Source organism: Pristiophorus japonicus, unplaced genomic scaffold (genome assembly GCF_044704955.1).
Source record: "Pristiophorus japonicus isolate sPriJap1 unplaced genomic scaffold, sPriJap1.hap1 HAP1_SCAFFOLD_236, whole genome shotgun sequence".
Classification (NCBI taxonomy): domain Eukaryota; kingdom Metazoa; phylum Chordata; class Chondrichthyes; family Pristiophoridae; genus Pristiophorus; species Pristiophorus japonicus.
The window spans coordinates 252,628-273,450 of record NW_027252079.1 but is presented as its reverse complement, the minus strand read 5'-3'; the positions used below and the strand labels follow the sequence as shown (position 1 = coordinate 273,450).

Sequence of the window (20,823 nt, the reverse complement as noted above, 5' to 3'; positions counted from 1 at the left end):
ACAATTACTCTTTCACCTCTCTCTGGCGGGACTAAATTCGGTTAACAATTATCCTTTCACCTCTCTCTGGCGGGGAGTAGGACTAAAGTTGGTTAACAATTAACCTTTCCTCTCTCTCTGGCGGGGAGTAGGGGTACAGTCCGTGTCCGTGTGTGGCCCTCACTTCAGTTGCCAGTGGTTGCAATGCTGCAATATCAAACTGACTTCGATTCTGAATTCGGGCTGGACAACCCGAGAAATAGGGACACCGAGATCTAAATGTGCTGCGTTTATTTGTCAGAAATGGGAAAGGGAGGAAATTTGCTGAAGTTACTGTCAGGAATCCTGTAATGACACAGATTCACCGTGTCTCTAACACATGGTGTATCTGAGCTGGGAGCGCTGGCTGTACAACCCTTGGGCCCGAGACCCGCAAACACCACACTTCAGATAAACAGGCCTCATATTGGCAAAAATAGGAAACACAATTTATTGAGCGGCAGTGTGTTTAACTCACGATTGGAAGCAAAGCTCTTTATTGGTTTTTATTTCAGAACTGATGCAATCGAGAGATTCTCATTGACAAGAATTGACGGTGTCCATCAGAACAAGGGAAATATTGACAAAACTGGGTTTACCGCTGGATTTATTGACTGTTCTGTTGATGATCTTCAAGGGGATCGCTTCATGTCCCACCACACAGGAGTAAGAAGCGCCGCTGGCCCACTCCTCGGCTGCAATGGATAACAGGCTGTACGTGAAGAAGGATCTGCTGCCGTTCTCCGCCATCACCTCTGTGTTCTTGTAGTTGCCGGAATCCACCGGCTTGTCATTGACGGTCCACTTGACGAAGATCTCTCGGGGGGAGAAACCTCTCACTAAGCAGGTGAGGCTGACCAAGCTCTGAGCGGAGACTTCTTCTGCCGAGGGCAGCAGGACAGACACGGCCGGTTCCCGCGGATCTTTCGCTGTAGAACAGTTAAAATAAAGGTCAATGAACTGGACAAGTCCAGAGACAATGGGGTAATTTTAACCTAATAAAGTGGGCGGGTTGGGGGCGAAGGGGTGGTTGAATTGGTAAACTTCGGAATCCCGACCTGAACCCGCCCACTTCCGGTTGTAATATCATATTTGAATAATATATTTAAATGAGGTGGGAATCCTCTATTTTAACCTCCATTTGGTGTTGAACTGTCGCTGGTCCAGTTTGACACACTGTGTAAATCCCAGCAGTTACAGCGAGGCGGGGACTGCTGCACGCAGGTGGTAATTGCCCTTACGCCCACCTCCTGGATCCAGGGTCCCTGCCTAACCCACCCCCCACGATCCGAGACCTCCTCACTCGGCTTCCAATCCTCCCGTTCTCCCGGGTGGCCTGTGAGCCACCCGCCCCCAACTCGCCTTCTTCATTTAAATTCAGCCAATATCCTGTGGTTACATGTGAGAGAAATTGGCTCTGTGTTGAATTTTAACGCTTTTCCTTTTCCCCTCTGGGGCCTCTCTGTTTTTCCATCCCTTAGCAGAGGGAACGTAATCTTTCTCTCTCAATCTTGAAAGGTTGGACTGGAAAATTACATAGAATTTACTGCACAGAACGAAGAGATTTGGCCAATTGATCTAGACAGGTGTTTATACTCCACACAAGCCTCCTCCTAGCTCACTTCACCTAACCCTAATAACATACCCTTCTTTTCCTTTCTCGCTCATGGACTTATCCAGTTTCCCCAAATACGTAATGTCAGGTCCCAGAGTGCTGAGTTCGTGGAATTACCAACCTGAATGATCAGAGTAGCCCATTAAACACTTTATATAATGAATTGGCCCTTGCACAGGCACCGGAAATAGTCACAGTCTCTCACTTATTGCTACAATCTCCCCGCTCACCCTTTTCCTTGTGGATGGAATCTCTGATAGGAGTCGGCATATCCTGATGGCTCACCACGCAGTAGAATCTATCCCCACTCAGCCAGTCTTTTGTCGAGATGTTTAAGTTGCTGATCACGCTGTTGGGATCCTCTCCGGGTTGGACGGCAATCTCTGATTTCAAAGCCTCCTTTTCTCGGGTCCAGGACACGGTGAGCCCATAAGGAGCGTCAGACACGACGCAGGTTAAGGTCACCGTCGCCTCCAGTAAGACCTGTTCCAGTGACGGTGGGCGAAGAGTGATTTTTGAATTGCTGCATGGGAGACCTACTGCGAAACAGGAATAAAAGTCAGCAAAAGCTGCATCTTCAGAATCAGGGCATAAATATTTAGCCTTAACTCTTTAAAGGGGAATAAACCACTTTTGAGGTATCAACCTCTCGCTGTTGCTTAAACACCGTCGTTATTGGAAGGAAATAAATTGGCAACGATTCCGGGAGAACTTTAACATTTCCTGTGCATTTGCAGCCAGAGCCACCTGTAATGGGCTGTGAAACAAATACCCGTCGTAAAATGGGAATACATTGGGACGCAATTGTGTTAGGCACTGAATAGCGCTCTTCCTGAAATCCTGTGCTCAATTACACCCGTCCATAGATCATTGCACCCAAACGCATCTCCGCTGGTTATAATAGCTGAAGACGGAATAGCCCGAAGTTCAGGAGCTCTTCCCCAACATTACAGGTTCAAAACCAGTGTCAAATTAACTTCAGGACTTATGGGGTAACAGGAAACAAAGTTAATTTTCTTGTCTCTTGCTGCGATTTTTGTTGCAGTGAAAATGTGCAGGAACCAGTCGCAGCCCCCGTCAGAGGAGAAGATGGGTAATGAAGTTCCAAGGGGCCTTCTGTAGAAACATAGAAACATAGAAAATAGGTGCAGGGGTAGGCCATTCGGCCTTCGAGTCTGCACCATCATTCAATATGATCATGGCTGATCATTCACCTCAGTACCCCTTTCCCGCTTTCTCTTCATACCCCTTGATCCCTTTAGCCTTAAGGGTCATATCTAATTCCCTGTTGAATATATCCAATGAACTGGCATCAACGACTCTCTGCGGCAGGGAATTCCACAGATTAACAACTCTCTGAGTGAAGAAGTTTCTCCTCATCTCAGTCCTAAATGGCCTACCCCTTATCCTAAGACTTTGTGCCCTGGTTCTGGACTTCCCCAACATCGGGAACATTCTTCCTGCATCTAACCTGTCCCGTCCCGTCAGAATCGTATTTGTTTATATGAGATCCCCTCTCATCCTTCTAAACTCCAGTGTATAAAGGCCCAGTTGATCCAGTCTCTCCTCATATGTCAGTCCAGTCATCCCTGGAATCAGTCTGGTGAACCTTTGCTGCACTCCCTCAATAGCAAGAACGTCCTTCCTCAGATTAGGAGACCAGAACTGAACACAATATTCCAGGTAAGGCCTCACCAATGCCCTTTACAATTGCAGTGAGACCTCCCTGCTCCTATACTCAAATCTCCTAGCTAAGAAGGCCAACATGTCATTTGCCTACTTCACCCCCTGCTGTACCTGCATGCCAACTTTCAATGTGGTGGGGAATCATTTGTAATGGTGTGAGATAGTTTGTTAATTTCTGTCATTAGTGAGCATTTCTCATGTCTGGTGAGAGAGAGTCAGAATGAAATATGACCGTAGGGCATTAATAGCATCATAGGAACAGGAGGGGGCCATTCAGCCCATCCATCCTAACCCACCATCCAGTTAGATGATGGCTGATGTACACTCAACACCATCTTCCCGCCTTGGTTCTGTAACCCATCCTAATCTTGCACAACAAAAATCTATCAATCTCAGTTTTCAAATTTTCAATTGAAACCCAGGGTCAGCAGCTTTTGCGGAGGGAAAGCCAGACTTGCTCTATTCGTTCTGTGAATAAATCCTTCCTGACATCACCTCTGCACAGCCTAGCTCTAATTTTAAGGTTATGCTATTTGTTCTGGACTCTCCCACCAAAGGAAACAATTTTTCTATATCTACTCGACCAATTATATTTATCAACTTAAACACCTTACTTGGATCACCCCTTAATGTTCCATACTCGTCTTCTCATCATTTTACTTTATTAGCCCCGGTATCATTCGGGTAAACCTGCACTTTACCGCCTCCACGGCCAGTATATCCTTCCTGAGGTGCGGAGCCCAGAATTTGGCTCAGTGCTCTGAATAGGGTAGATAGAAACATAGAAAATAGGTGCAGGAGTAGGCCATTCGGCCCTTCTAGCCTGCACCGCCATTCAATGAGTTCATGGCTGAACATTCAACTTCAGTACCCCATTCCTGCTTTCTCGCCATACCCCTTGATCCCCCTAGTAGTAAGGACCTCATCTAACTCCCTTTTGAATATATTTAGTGAATTGGCCTCAACAACTTTCTGTGGTAGAGAATTCCACAGGTTCACCACTCTCTGGGTGAAGAAGTTCCTCCGCATCTCGGTCCTAAATGGCTTACCCCTTATCCTTAGACTGTGACCTCTGGTTCTGGACTTCCCTAACATTGGGAACATTCTTCCTGCATCTAACCTGTCTAACCCCGTCAGAATTTTAAATGTTTCTATGAGGTCCCCTCTCATTCTTCTGAACTCCGGTGAATACAAGCCCAGTTGATCCAGTCTTTCTTGATAGGTCAGTCCCGCCATCCCGGGAATCAGTCTGGTGAACCTTCGCTGCACTCCCTCAATAGCAAGAATGTCCTTCCTCAGGTTAGGAGACCAAAACTGTACACAATACTCCAGGTGTGGCCTCACCAATGCCCTGTACAACTGTAGCAACACCTCCCTGCCCCTGTACTCAAATCCCCTTGCTATGAAGGCCAACATGCCATTTGCTTTCTTAACCGCCTGCTGCACCTGCATGCCAACCTTCAATGACTGATGTACCATGACACCCAGGTCTCTTTGCACCTCCCCTTTTCCTAATCTGTCACCATTCAGATAATAGTCTGTCTCTCTGTTTTTACCACCAAAGTGGATAACCTCACATTTATCCACATTATACTTCATCTGCCATGCATTTGCCCACTCACCTAACCTATCCAAGTCGCTCTGCAGCCTCACAGCATCCTCCTCGCAGCTCACACTGCCACCCAACTTAGTGTCATCCCCATTCTAGCAGTGGGTTCCTGGACAGTTCGCAGTAACGGGTTCCAGACTCCTACTGCCACTCCGTATATGATCAGCCAACTCAGGATAAACCTGAGACTAAGGACACTTCACTCACTGCCTGAAATCAGAGCCAGGGGACACCTTCTTTGGCGAGGTTATTAAATATTGAACAATGAGGAATCCTGAACCAGAAGATCGTGGGTTGAAGTCCCGCTCCAGATACTCGATCACAACATTTAAGCTGAGTCTTCCAGTGCAGTACTGGGGGCGTGGTGCACTATCGGAGGTGCCGGCTTTCGGATCAGGTCTTAAACCGAGGACCCGTCTGGCCTCTGAGGTAGACGTAAACGATCTCCTGGCACTATTTTAATGAAAAGCAGAGGAGTTCTCCCTGGTGGTCTGGGAATATATATATCTCAAAAAACATCACTAAACAAAAAAAAATATGGTCATTATCACACTGTTGTTTGTGGGAGCTTGCTGTGCACTAATTGACTACAGCACTTTGTACATTACAACTGTGACCACATTCCACAACCTAATTCATTGGCTGGCAAGTGCTTTGGTTCAATATGAGATCGCTAAAGGCATTGTCGAAAGGCAAGTTTGTATCGCAAGAATACACAAACTGCATGATTAGAAATTAGGAATAGTTCTGTGCTTTTTACTAATTCTAGTAAAAGTCCTGACTGAGATCAGCGCTCAGAATGATCTGGAACATCCCGGCATTTTGCCTCTTACCCTGAGATCTGGTGAAGTTACGGCTTTGTGTGAGCCCTTCATGAGTGACCTGGCAGGTGTAGATCAAGCCGCTGAACCATTCCCCGGCGGGGACTGTCAGCCGACTGGCCGCCGAGAAGTTCCCGTTCACCTCAAAGACGGGAGAGGTGACGAAGCCCGAATCCATGAGTTGTCCACTCTTCAGCCAATTCACAGTCACTGACTTTGGCCGGAAATCGATGATTGAACACACTACGCTTGCATATCTGCTGCTGGTGATTTGTTCAGTGGAACTCAGCGTGAGGAGAACAGTTGGAGGAACGGTAGCCCGTTCAGGATCTTCAAGAGAAGACATTTTATTTACATTGCTTGCAAAATAAATGATTGCAAAATGCAAAGTGTCCTTATATTTTAATAGGTTATTTACTGTCTGACTAACACTAACCTGGCATTTACAGAGACCAGAACTGTGCACAGTATTCTAAGTAAGATATGGAAACCTGAACTGTACACAGTATTCTAAGTATGATATGGAGACCAGAATTGTACACAGTATTCTAAGTATGATATGGAGACCAGAACTGAAAACAATATTCTAAGTGTGATATGGAGACCTGAACTGTACACAGTACTCTAAATATCATATGGAGACCTGAACTGAAAACAATATTCTAAGTGTGATATGGAGACCTGAACTGTACACAGTACTCTAAATATCATATGGAGACCTGAACTGTAAACAATATTCTAAGTGTGATATGGAGAGCTGAACTGTGCACAGTATTCTAAGTGTGATATGGAGACCAGAACTGTACTAGGTACTCTAAGTGTGATCTAACCACGTTTCTATACAAGTTGAACATACCTTCTTACATTATCACAGTTTGCCCTGTATCCCACACCACTAACCTGACATTGTGATGTTCCAGACGGACCCGCCACGTCGAACCTCGCAGTAGATTGTGCTGCTCCCCACCTCTGACTCGGTGATGGTTAACAGGCTGCTCAGGGTGTAGGTTCCCTTCTTGTTGAGCACTGACAGATAGGTCTTCAATCCAGAGGTGATCAGCTCTTTATCTTTCTTCCAGGAAAGGCTTGTGATTTCTGGAGAGTAGTCCATCGCCAAACAGCCGTACGTGACCGAGGCATCCGTGCTGGGTTGTTCACAGGAGGCGAGCAGGGCGTAGAGGGTGGGGGGAGAAGGTGTTACTGGGAAAGAATGGCCCATTTAACAAGTTAGACTCTGTAATCCGTGCTTATAAAAAAACTAAACAACTCGAAATTTGATTGCAGAATAAACTAATTCCACCATTTTCCCATCAAATACTACACGGGCATTTGCGCTTCTGTCAGTTCCATCATAAGTTCCTGTCGATGCCCTGATCAGGAACACACATCTCTATTCCCGAGCTCTATTACATTACAAAACAAGAACGTTTACACATCTCGTCAATAAGGAATCCTTCATTGGATCATACAATACAAGAGCAGAGACGTGTTCCTGCTATTTCGGTCAGCATTTATTTCTCAATCAGCATCACTTCTGGTCCTTTATTTAATTGCAGTTTAGCGAAATTTGCTCTGTGCACATTGACTGCGGCGTATCCCTGCAAAATAACAGTGACTGCACTTCAAAAGTAACACCGGAATTCCTGCTTATGGAATTAGCAAAAAACCATCAAAACTTGACTACCACAGAATTCAACAGGAGCATTTCCACAGTCTCGTTTCTAAGATTGAACCTGTAGATGAATGGAGATTGAGTCGAATCTCTCCCTTTCCTTTTCAGCATTTGAGGGAGAGTGAAGTCCTTCAGCACACTGTGATCTGGGTTCTATCCCATCCTATTTAATGGATGTCTCTTGAGTTTCCTCCTCCCTCCCACTCAATTAATAATCCAAATTAAATACCATTCCAAAATCCGGTTAATTGGAAGTTTCTCCTGAAATGGCCTATTTCATTTCCCATTGTTTTTCTTGTTATATAAAAATGACCTGGACTCGGGTATAAGGAGAACAATTTCGAACTTCGAAGATGATGGAAAACCTGGCAACGTAGCCAATGGTGAGCATGATAGCAGCGTACTTCGAGGAGCTAGACAAACCAGTGAAATGCTCCGGGACATGGCAGGTGCAATTTAAAGCGGATAATTGGGAAGCTTTGGGTGGAACATGGGGAGGCAGTATAATCTAAGTAGTACTGTTTTGAGGGGATGCAAGAACAGAGAGATCTGGATGTACATATTCATAAATCTTTGAAGGTGACAGGGCAAGCTGGTAAGGCTGGTATGGAAGCATATGGGATACTTGACATTGTAAATAGGGACAAAATACAAAAACAACGCGGTTATGCCAACCCTTTACACATCACAGGTTAGGCCTCGGCTGGAGTATCGTGTACAATTCTGGCACCACAATGTCGTAAGGATGTCATGCCCTTGGAGAGTGCACAGAGGCAGCTTTTACCAGGATGATGCCAGGGATGGGGTCTTCACTTATGTGGAGAGATTGGAGAAGCTGGGATGTTGTCCTTAGAGCAGAGTTTAAGAGGAGACCTAAGTGAGATATTCAACATGGTGATAGATGTTGATAGAGCAAGTAGTGAGAAACTGTTTCCGCTGGAAAGTAGGCCGGTGACAAAAGGTCACAGATTTAAAATATTTGGCAAAAGTTCAGAGGAAATTGGGGTAATTTTTTCTTACAGAGGTTGCTAATTTCAGGAATGCATCAGGCGGCTCGTCATGTACTTCAGGAGGACTCATTTGCACGTTTACAAGGAAAACCCTGGGGTGTTGGACTAAATTAGACAGCTCTTTCAAAGCCGGCACAGGCACAATGGTCGAATGGCCTCTTTCAGTGCTGTGAGATGCTATCATTCTACACGAGTCATTGGAAACAGTTCTTCTAGATTTAGTGGAAGGAAACGCTTCATATTTTGGACACCTCTACTAGATCAATTTTTATAGTTTGTTATAATGAAAGGGGATATTTAAAGTAAAGGGATCTTAGCAATCTGACGCAAATTATTCAATTGGATGCTGTTATCAAGGCTTAACGCAAATTTTGAATGGCGACTCATTGCAGGTTGACTCTATCTCTTTAAATGTTTCACAGAATTTCAGCTCAGAGACTGTGTGCCTTATGTGTGACCCAGGCCAATAACTGCATCTCATCCGAGTTTGCCTTTAACCTTTCTCAGAAAGAACGGGACAAATTAATGGTTTTAAACATGAGGTCTCCATGACGGTTATTTGGAGCGGGGAGCTCGACATTCTCCATTTAAATTGTGAAAATAACTTGCAGCCTCCTCAGAACAGGCGCTGCTTTCTGGAGCGTTATTCACTTCCTGAAACTGTTTGTTCTGAAAGTGAGCTGAGGATCAGGCCAATCACGTTCAGTAATAATCTGATGCTCAAAATGTTCAAACATTACTAACATTAAACATTGATATTTATATTCTTTCTGAAAAAAAATGCACAATGAATGTGCGTTGTTTAATCTGGGCAATGGAAAGATTTATTGCATATATCTGGATCGAGCACTCGCAGCTTACCTGTTAGACGCAGATACGCTGTTCAAGATTCCTTTAACACTACCTGACCAAGTGCTCTCAGGTCAGATACAGCACGGATAAGATAGAGCAAAGCTGCAGTGTGGGCCTGGACAGGTATAGCAGGGGTTGAACAGAGTAATACGTTTTCCATACTGTCCGCTCAAACATTCCCAGCTCGAGTACGACAGGGATGTACTACAAACTGTCTTCCCCATAATATGCGTTATCAAATTGACCGGTTAGATTAAGCACAATTATAAGCAAAGAAAAGCTCCCATACACTGTCCCATTAAAGCGTCCCAGCTCACCTATTAAATAGAAGATTAGTCTATATTGAAGGCCCGAATTAAACTCCATGTCCTTGTCAATAAGCTGCTAAATACTGAGTAAAGCTCCCTCTTCAGTGTCCCATCGAACAGTTGCAGGGCAGGTACATCACGGGTTAGATACAGAGTAAAGCTTCCTCTACACTCTCCCATCAAACACTCCAAGGGCAGGTACAACGTGGGTTAGATACAGAGCACAACCCTCGCTACACTGTCCCATCAAACACTCTCGGGACAGGTACGGCATGCGTTAGATAAAAAGTAAATTTCCCTCTACAATACAGATTAAACACACTCAGGGCAGGTACAGCATGGGTTGGATAAAGAGTAAAGCTCCGTCTACATTGTGCCATCAAACAATCATAGGGCAGGTAGAGCACGGGTTAGATACAGAGTAATGCATCACACTGTCCATTAAAAATATTAAAATAACTTGAAGAACCCATCAGATTAGAAGAGGTGCAGCTTTCCTGAAACTGTTTGTTCTGAAAGTATGCTTAGGATCAGCCCAATCTCATTCAATAATTATCTGACACTCAATGTTTAAACATTATTCATTCCATATCTTATTATTTAGATACAGATTGGGGTTCCTTCAATATTGTTGGAAAAATACCCAAATCAGTTACAAGATAGGTACGATAGAGTAAATCTCCCTCTTCACTGCTCTGTCTGGCGCTGTAAGGTCATGTATAGCAAAGGTTGAATTCGCATTAAACTACACTACCCTATCAGACGCTCCGGGTCAAATATAGCAAGTTTTAGATACCGAGTAAAATTATTTCGACACTGTGCCATCAATCCACCCAGGGCAGCTACAGGATGGGTCAGATACAGAGGAAAGCTCCCACTATATTGTCCCATCAAACACTCCCAGGGCACATACAGCTTGGGTCAGATACAGAGTAAAGCTCCCTCTACACTTTCCCATCAAACAATCCCAGGGCAGGTACAGCACGGGTTAGATACAGAATAAAGCTCCCTCTACACTGTCCCATCAAACACACCCAGGGCAGGTACAGCCAGGTTAGATACAGAATAAAGCTCCCTCTACACTGTCCCATCAAAAACTCCTAGGGCAGGTACAGCCGGGTTAGAAACTGATTAGAGCTCCTTCTACAGTCTCGCCATGGTGTTTCTGAACTGCTCCTTCTGAATGTCACAGTCTGGGTTACTGATCTCATTTCTGAGGTGACTCCTCAATCTTAAAGCCAATCTTTCAAGTTTCTCACATATACCAGTTTCTTAAATAACTGAGTGAAATTACACTTCCCGTAATACACGATCACAACCTAGAAGTTTTACAACCAGTCAGGAGGATTCCTGATTCTCACACAGTGAGCAGGCACACAGAAACAGAACAGACACACACGGTGCAACCATGGTCCTGCAGGCAGGGAGACCAGTTCAATCTGTTAATTTCAATGAAGCTGTTTGATTTCTAATTTATTTCTAGTCAATTTCCAACCACCTCAACTCTGCAGATTCTTTGAAATTAAATTGATATTGATTTGAGAAACTGTCCAACATCCAGCCATTTCTCCCTCTCTGTCGACAATCTTGTAAACCGTATAAAAATTAATTTCCCTGAAAACAAGTATCTGGAAAGAATTCATATTCTGCGGGAATTTGCTGCCCATTTCACGGGACTCAGTGACAGAGTAAGAATGTCACAATCCAGGAGACATATATGCATGAAACCTGATCACCCACTGATTTGACATATTTTCATCATTAAATATAACCTGTAAAAATATTCGAGGCAAAACACGAAATTAATTCACTAAAATCTGCAGCGACAGCTTATCGAACTCAGCGCAGCCGAGTTATAAATACTTTGTTTTCTAAATTAATTTAGGAATTAATTAAACATTCACCTCAACCCTTGAGATTTTGCAATAACTGTCATACTGACCAGTATACAACGCAATTGCAAGAGATCATTTATGTTAAATAAATTAGCACTGATGTTACATTCTATGTCAATGGTCATGTTAGCTGATTATTGAAAATAATCTGAGTGCCTGTCTGGCCCTTCCTCCTCAGAAGCACACGTACCTGGAATTTTTGAAAATAAATTAATGTGCTTGAATTTCAGCCTTATTAATACAATTAATTATTAATAATTTAAAAACCTTTTTCTGCTTGATAACTTGTGATATATTAGGGTTTACTTAACTTACTATAACAATTCATCAATATTAAAAAATTAAGCAGCATATTAATACATAAATACAATCAGAAAACTACATTATTTTTACTTAAATCGAATCACATTTGAATAATTGACAATAATCACGCAGTTCTACTCCTGTCCCGCTCTCTACCGACACATTTTTAAACTCTGCATGTTTCTGCTATAGCATAAACTGCGTTTATTCACAGGATACATTTTACATGATGGATTTAGGAGTGGACTATTTTAAATAGTTCACTGTCCGGCCAACATCACAACTCCGATGGGCTCTAAACTGCTTGCTTATTTAAAGCTGGACTCTCAAGCTGAAATATTCTTCTCAATCTTAACCCCCCCAATAATGGTTTTATTAATTAAAATCTATCTGTGCAGTTGGCAGTCAGTAGCAGAGCCTCCGCTATTTAATAACACAGACAATCTGTTGTAGTTCGGTCCCGTTATTCACACAATGCCCCAAAATTAATGATTAAATATATTCTGCTACTTCTTGAAAATAGTTTCCAGAATGGTCAATGTAAAACTGGAGGATAACGATTCATTCATCATCCATCTGCGGCACAGAAACTGAATGAGTAAATGGAGGAGCGACTTTGTTCATCAATTTAATATTAATAAGAGTTAAACATAACTCTCAGATATGATCTGTGCTTTGTCTACCTTTCTATCCCATATACAGCAGCGCTTTGGGAGATAGGATGTGGTTTTAAATTCAAAATACGATGAACCTTTTGTAAGTAAATTAATCTGCTTGAATTTCAATGGATTATTTGTCTGTCCCCAGCCATGCGCAGTCTGAACCTGCCTTGAATTTAAATATAATCACATGAACAATTCTTTAACTGCCAGCGACGTCTGTCTCTCAGCCTTTGATGTTGAAAAATGTTTACGATTAGTTTAGTGATAATTCTCTCGCTATCAAACAACACTCAATATTGATTCAATAAAAAATTTCGGTTGCACAGTAAAAATTTCATAACCAGGCAGATATATTCAATTGATAAAATACAACTTACAATAGGGCTTTAAGTTATAATTAAATACACTCTATTATTCATTTGTGTAAATAGGAGGTAGCAAGTGATTGAAGACACTAATCAAACTGAACACAGCGGTGGAATCAGTATGTTGTCAGTGAAATAATTGCAGGCATAATTAATAACTTTATCCAGCCTCTAACAGTTTCCGCTCCCGTTACTGGAGCCCAGTGTAGAGCAGGATTTCGGAAGGTGAATAATATTAAGTAAATTAACATTAATATTATAGCCTATGTGATTTTATTGGGAGATATTATCGCATTATAATCGGTTGGTTAATATTAATTTAATTCAACTACAACCTGAACACTTGTTAATTATGTAGTTGGTCATTAGTTACATATGGGACAGTAAATATCAGTATCGTAAACATGGATTAATATTTGAATATATAAATATCACTTCAATAATTTGCATGTTAAAATACCTTGCAATGATTTCTGATTCTAAAACCTTTCTGTTCTCTGCCTACAATCTGCATTCAAACAGTTTCAAACACATATCGTGTTTGCATTCGATCAGAAACCTGTTGCTGCCTGCTGTCACCGATATTAAACATTGCAGAAACGCCAAACAGTTTCACAAATTCTAGGTATTCTGAGTAACACAGGCGCAAACTCTCCTCTGCAGCTCAACACTAAATTACATCACTGAGGGGCGGAATCCCTCGACAGAACCTTTCATGGAGCAGACCCGTAATTCTATAAACCTTTTCAGAAGAATCAAAATGTTTCATTGCAGAATCACCGAACCTGCCTAACACTGAAATAACTAATGATTGAACTCAACAGAAATATAAAATAATGACAGCAGAATTGTGATTAGACGGATCATGTTAAATACATTAACGTTGATATTATAGCTTATTTTAATAATAATGGGGATATTACTACATTATAATAATGTTAGTAATATTAATTTAAGTCTGTTCCAGCTGGACATGTGTTAACTTTTCAGTTCTTAATTACAGTAACACTTCATGCATTGAATCTGAGCATTTGTGAATATTAGGTCAGTAGATGACAGTTTAATTTTCACAAAAAAACTTTAAAATACCGTAAGATTATATAGCGAGCGCGATGCTCTCTGTTTTGTGCCTACAATGTTCTTTCCAACACATTTAAACACAATGTTTGCATTCGATCAGAAAAACTGCAGCAATCAGATGTCACCGAGATTAAACATTGCATAAACGTCAAACAGTTTAACAACCATAAAGTATTTAAAGTAACCTAGGAACACAGTCTGTTCAGCAGATAAACACCAAATCACATCAATAACATTTTCTGTGGAGAAACAGTTGAATTTTATGATCACTTTGCAGCAGAATTACATGGAACATTGAAAAGTCTCCACAGAGAAGCCACCGAAAGCAAGTTTCAGTGAACGAAATAATTATTAAAATAAACAGAAATGCAAAATAAAGACACAATTATAATAGTTACTGAATGAGTGAATGTTCCTTACCTGGAGTCACTGTCACCATGGTCCCTTGTCCCCAGCCGAAATAGTTATACCCACCCCTGTAGCCCCTTGCACAGTAATAGATGGCGGTGTCTTCGCTCCTCAGGTTCTTCATGTCCAGCGCGAAGATATTGTTTGAAGTGTCTTTGGACGCAGTAAATCGGCTCTCAATCCCTGGGGCGTAATACTTGCTCGATGGACTGTGATACTCAAGCAGCCACTCCGGGCCCTGTCCCGGAACATGGCGGAGCCAGTGCATGTAAAAGTTGCTAACATCGAACCTGGTTTTACAGGTCAGTCTCAGGGAGCCTCCGGGAATCCTGGTCTCTGCCTCGGGCTGAATCATCATCACATCCGCCTGGACACCTGTAAAAATAATCAAAAACCCCGACGATTAATCCTGGTGAAATGATTCCTGACTCTGTAACATTCCAGAGAGAGACTAACACTGAGACAGAAACAGTGAGAGATTGGACAATAAAAACTACTCACGGGAAAATAAAGCCAGCAACAGACCGAGAGAAATCACCGACCTCATCCTCCTGGCAATGTGTGGTAAATGGTTCCGACAAGAACTCACTGAGCAAACCCACTCCGGGACTGTTGTATTGTGGTCCCAGTGACCGGCAGTTAAATACCCGGGAGATGGGGGTGAGGTTACAGACGCCGCCCATTGATTCCCTGATAGAGATGGCTTCTGGATCCACGTCACACCTTCCACATCACCAACAGAATGGACCCACATCTGGTTTGTAAAATAAATCCCTTTATTCCTCACTCCTTCACAGGGGATGTGAATCTCTGAGATTTAATTACATTATCACGATCTAAAGACACTGTCAGTATGTGTTTCCCCATCTCCCGCTATCTGCCCCTTCACTCTGTACCAATAAACTATCCATTATAATCTGAACTATTATCACTCTAAGTACAGAGTGCGCAGATGGTTATGTGACTCTATTTAGAATGTGGATGGCCATAGCTTCACAATTTGTGTCTGGAGATGAGTTTACACCCCTCACATTATACAAGTGTCTCCAATTGCGTTTTACTAACTGCCCCCGAGTCTCTCAGACAGTCCTTTCTAAAATTAGCTGTAAAATAAGTCCGCTTGCCTGATAAATAAGGAGTGAGTTAACGGAGACACATAAGAAAGTGGAGCCCGCCTGCTTCAGATCAGCGTTTGAAGAAAGAAGCTGGTGAATCAGAACTGATAATACGACCAGCAAACCCCGGCATCCAAATCCTTGCAGCTAACTTTAATAGCGACCAACTACATGGGTACCAGGAACACGACGTATCAGGACGTGGCGGTATAGTACAGAATATCACAGGAATAAATGCTTTATCTCCCGCTGAAACAGATTACAATGTGCATTTCTCTACCCATTGGTTGCCGGGCTATGAGAGGGGTTGTTCAGGGATCCAAATCAGCTCAACTTACACTGCACAGTGCACGGCTGCTAATCAGTAATAAGGAAGACATTAGTATTAACCAGGTGCAGAACTCTGTGAGAATATTCAAGCAAGTGCAACGGGTTCAAGGCAATTCCACCTCTGTTTTATTTACTTTGCGATTACCATTCATCTCATTACAGTGTGGGTATGGGGCCATTAAACCTCGCTCCAGCACTTCTTGCTGTACTGAATGAAGGGACTGAATAGTCTAGAATGGTCTTTATTTGGAAATAGTTTTAATTAGATACCATATGGATCAATTCATTATTTTCTGATCCTATTTTATAATACTGTGAGCATGGAATTTACGGAAAATCATTCTTGAGATGTTATACCATGTAAAATGATTATTTTTTGTAAAAAGCTACTGAATAATTTAATGTTTATCTAGGTAAATCCCATCTTTCTCCTATTCTTGTTCACGCTAATCTAACCCACACGGCATTTGGCAGAAACCCAGCTGACTGCCATCAGTGAGCCTCGAACACCCAATGTCATTTACAGGAAGCATCTGGGGTTCTATGCAGTACATCAAAGGTCTGTGTCCTCACTACTGACCGCTTGGCTAGAAGCCAACTTCAAACCCTTTACATTGTCAATGAGGGCTATTTAGATACAAATCTACCCAGCAACAGTACTGGAATTACGTTTAATTATTTTAGTTGTGTAACTGTGTGTAACTGTTCCCATATTACAGGACAGGAATAGATAGATAGATAGATAGATAGATAGATAGATAGATAGATAGATAGATAGATAGATAGATAGATAGATAGATAGATAGATAGATAGATAGATAGATAGATAGATAGATAGATAGATAGAGAGAGAGAGACGGACCTCAGAGAAAGTATATATTTTGAAATAAATAAGTACACATGTTTGTGTGGATGGATAGATGGATGCAGCAATGCAGGAATGATGGGTAGTTAGATATCTGAGAGTTTAGATTTATTAATGGACTGATGAACGGATTAATAGATGGATGAATGAATGGATGGTTTGGGCGTATACAGTGTTTTAAAGGTTTAGCATAAATTGAATGCCTTTGTACACTACGCCTCCAATTTTCAAGGCACGGATGCGATGTTACTTTTTAGCAGCCTTTATCAACTTGTCCTGCCACCTTCAAGGATTTGTCGACGGACCCCACCAGGTCCCTCTGTTCCTGCAAAACATTCACATTATACCATTTGGTTTACATTGCCAGGGTCTTGTATAATACAAACAGATGCGCGATCTAGTGTAAAATAAACAGTCAAAGCGTTGTGTAATATTAACAGACACAATGTAAAGTGCATTAATAAAATATACTTGGGCTCGAGTAATATAAACAGAGACAGGGTCTAGTGCAGTACTAACAGAGATAGGGTCTAGTGCAGTAATAACTGAGACAGTGTCTAGTGTAATATGAATACAAACAGGGTCCAGTGTAATATAAACAGAGACTGGGTCTAATGCAGCAATAACTGAGACAGTGTCTAGTGTAATATAAACAGAGACAGGGACTACTGCAATAATAACTGAGACAGAGCCTAGTGTAATATAAATACAAACAGAGTTCAGTGTAATATAATCAGAGACAGGGTCCATCATAATATAAAGAGAGTCAGGGTCTAGTGTAATATAAACAGCGAGAGCATCTAGTGTAATATAAACAGAGACAGGGTCTAGATGGTATAAAAAGATATCGGGTCTAATGAGATATAAACAGCGACAGGGTCTAGTATAATATAAACACAGGCAGTATCTAGTGTAATATAAATAGAGAGCGGTCTTGTGTAATATAAACAGAACAGTGCCTAGTGTAATATAAACAGAGATAGGGTCTAGTGTAATATAAACAACGTCATAGTCTATTTTAATATAAAAGGAAACTTGGTATTTCCATTGAATCACAGAAGCATAGAATGACACAGCTCAGAAGGAGAACATTCAACATGTTGTAACTGCGCATGTTCCATGAAAGAGCTACGCAATTGGTGTGATTGGTTCCGCAAATATGCCTCTGCAAGATCCTGCAAATCCCCTGAGAGGACAGGCGCGCCAACGTCAGTGTCCTCGTCCAGGCTAACATCCCCAGCATTGAAGCACTGACCACACGCAATCAGCTTCACTGGGCAGGCCACATAGTTCGCATGCCAGACACGAGACTTCCTAAGCTATTGCTCTATGCAGAGCTCCTTCACAGCAAACGAACCAAAGGTGGGCACCGGAATCGTTACAAGGACACCCTCAAAGCCTCCCTGATAAAGTGCAACATCCCCACTGACACCTGGGAGTCCCTGGCCAAAGACCGCCCTAGGTAGAGAAAGTGCATCCGGGAGGACGCTGAGCACTTCGAGCCTCAACACCGAGAGCGTGAAGAGGTCAAGCGCAGACAGCGAAAGGAGGGTGTGGCAAACCAGTCCCGCTCATCCCTTCCTTCAACAACTATCTGTCCCACCTGTGACACATTCTGTGGCTCTCGTATTGGACTGTTCAGCCACCAAAGAAGTCACTTCAGGGGTGGAAGCAAGTCTTCCTCGATTCCGAGGGACTGCCTATGATGATGATGATGACCCAATTAGTCCGACTCCCTCTGCTATTTCGCCGTAGCTCCGATGTATTTGTCATTTAAAGTATTTATTCTTTCCCCTTTCAAAGTAGTTATTGATTCTGGTTTCACCAGCCTTTCAGGCTAGAGTCAAGGTCGTGTGTAACATTAAAATTCTGCAGTGCAATAACAATGGAGACAGGACCTTGTGTTATATAACAAGAAACATGGTCTGGAGCAGTAATAGCTGAGAAAGGGCCTATTATAATATACACAAATCCATGCTTGACCAACCTCATTTGAATGTTGGAAGAGGTAACAGGGAGGGTAGACAATGGTAATACAGTCAATGTCTACCGTATCCAGATATCGAAAAAGTCTTCGATAATGTGCCACATAATAGATGAATGTGGAGTCAGGAGACAAGCGTCAGAATGGATAGCTAGCTGGCTTCAAGACAGAAAGCAGAGATGAGGAGTAAATGGTAGCTCTTCACAGTGGCAGAAGCTGGAAAGTGGGATCCCAGAAGGATCAGTGCTGGGTCCACTATTGATCACAACAATTTATATTTAGGAATCATAAGCACGGGGGGCGAGGCCGGGGGGTTGGGGGGCAATACTGAGGAATACTGCAACAAATTACAAGAATACATTAAGTGGCAAATGAATCTCAACACAGACAAGTATGAGGTATTTCATTTTGGTACGAAAAATAAGGAGCTCACATATCACATAAAATAAGAATCTAACTGGGTTGGAGGAACAAAGGTTTCTTGGAGTACAAATACACACATCACTAAAAGTAGCGTCACATGTTAACAATGGCAAAAAAAGAGAAGAAAACAGGCACTCGGATTTATTTCTAGAGTGATAGAATTGAAAAGTGCAGCAGTTATGCTAAACTTGGTTAGACCACATGAAGTACTTTGTACAATTTCGGATTTTGGTCAATGTATTATGTAAAGAAAATAGCGGCATTGAAGAGACTGCAGCAAAGATTTACGAGGATGGCACCAGTAAGACCAGGTTATACCTCTCAGGAAAGGATGAAATGGCTGGCTGTCAGTCCTTTTGAAAATGAAGGCTGAGGGGTGATCGAATCGAGATCTTTAAAATTCTGGAAGATTTCAATAGGTTGGATACAGAGAGAGTGTTTCCACTTGTGAGGAAGAGCAAAGATAGAGGTCATCAATATAAGATATTCATCAAGAAATCAGATAGGGAATTCAGCAGAAACCTAGCTGAAGAATCATAGAATCATAGAATGGTTACAGCATGGGAAAGGCCTATTCGGCCGGTCGAACCCCTGCCGACTCTCAGATAGTCCCACTCCACTGCCCTTTCCCCGAAGCCCTGCATATGTTTCCCTTCAGAGACTTATCCAACTCCCTTTTTAAAGATAAAGTTGAGTCTGCTTCCACCACCCTTTCAGGCAGTGCATTCCAGATCTTAGCCACTCGCTGCATAATTGTTTTTTTTACGTCGCCTTTGGTTCTTTTGCAAATCACCTGAAATCTGTGTCCTCAGGTTCTCAGCCTTCCTGACAATGGGAACAGTTTCCCTCTACCTACCCTGTCCAGACCCCTCAGAGATTGGTGAGAATGTGGAACTCGCTATCACAGGGAACGTTTGAGGGGAAGCATAGATACCTTTAAGGGAGGCCAGATAAGCATACGAGGATTGAATGGACCAGAGCGTGATGCTGATAGATTTAAATAAGGACATATGGGAGGAGGCTCGAGTGGACCATAAACGCCGGCATGGACTGGTTGGGTCGAATCGCCTGTTTCTGTGCTGTATAGTCTATATAATTCTGCATAATATCTATGTAATATTCCCTCTGGTTCTTTTGCCATTTACCTTAAATCTCTGAACACTGGTTAATGACCCTTATGCCACTGGAAAATCTTTAACATAACACAATCTATCAAAACCCTTCGTGATCTTGAACACCTCTATTAGTTCTCCCCTTAACCTTCTATGCTCTCTCCTCAGGAGAACAACCCCAACTTCGCTAATGTTGCCATGTAAATTAATTATTTCATCCCTGGTATCATTCAAACGCATCTCTTCTTCACCCTCTCCGAGCCATTGTCCTTTCTAAAACGTGGTATCCACAACTGGACACATTATTTCATTATTTTTGTACTCTATGCCTCCAAAAAAGATCCGGTATTCAATGTAAGAACCATAGAAATAGGACCAGGTGTCGGCCAATTGGCCCCTCGAGCCTGCTCCACCATTCAATAAGATCATGGCTGACCTGATCTTATCTCGGGAATTAATAAGGGAAGCTTTAACAGGCAGTGGTCTTCACTGCTGATGGTTGTCAGAGATTGATTGGTAGATTTATGTCAGGAAAGTGTATTAAGTGTTATGGAACCAAGGCTGATTGATGGAGTTAAGATACAGATCAGCCATGATCTAATTGAATGGTGGAACAGGCTCCAGGGGCTGATTGGCCGAATACTGCTCCTATATTCCGACTGCTTTATTAATATTGGATACATAATTTTA

At 42.4% G+C, this 20,823-nt stretch overlaps 1 gene segment (V, D, J or C); it reads right to left on the bottom strand.

Annotated features, from left to right (window-relative positions):
- Nucleotides 1-555: 555 nt before the first annotated feature.
- LOC139245786 (Ig heavy chain C region-like) lies at nucleotides 556-14,851 on the bottom strand. The segment is given in 6 exon segments: nucleotides 556-947; nucleotides 1,864-2,172; nucleotides 5,762-6,079; nucleotides 6,650-6,949; nucleotides 14,317-14,679; nucleotides 14,806-14,851. Coding segments are annotated over 6 exon segments (1,728 nt in total).
- Nucleotides 14,852-20,823: the final 5,972 nt, after the last annotated feature.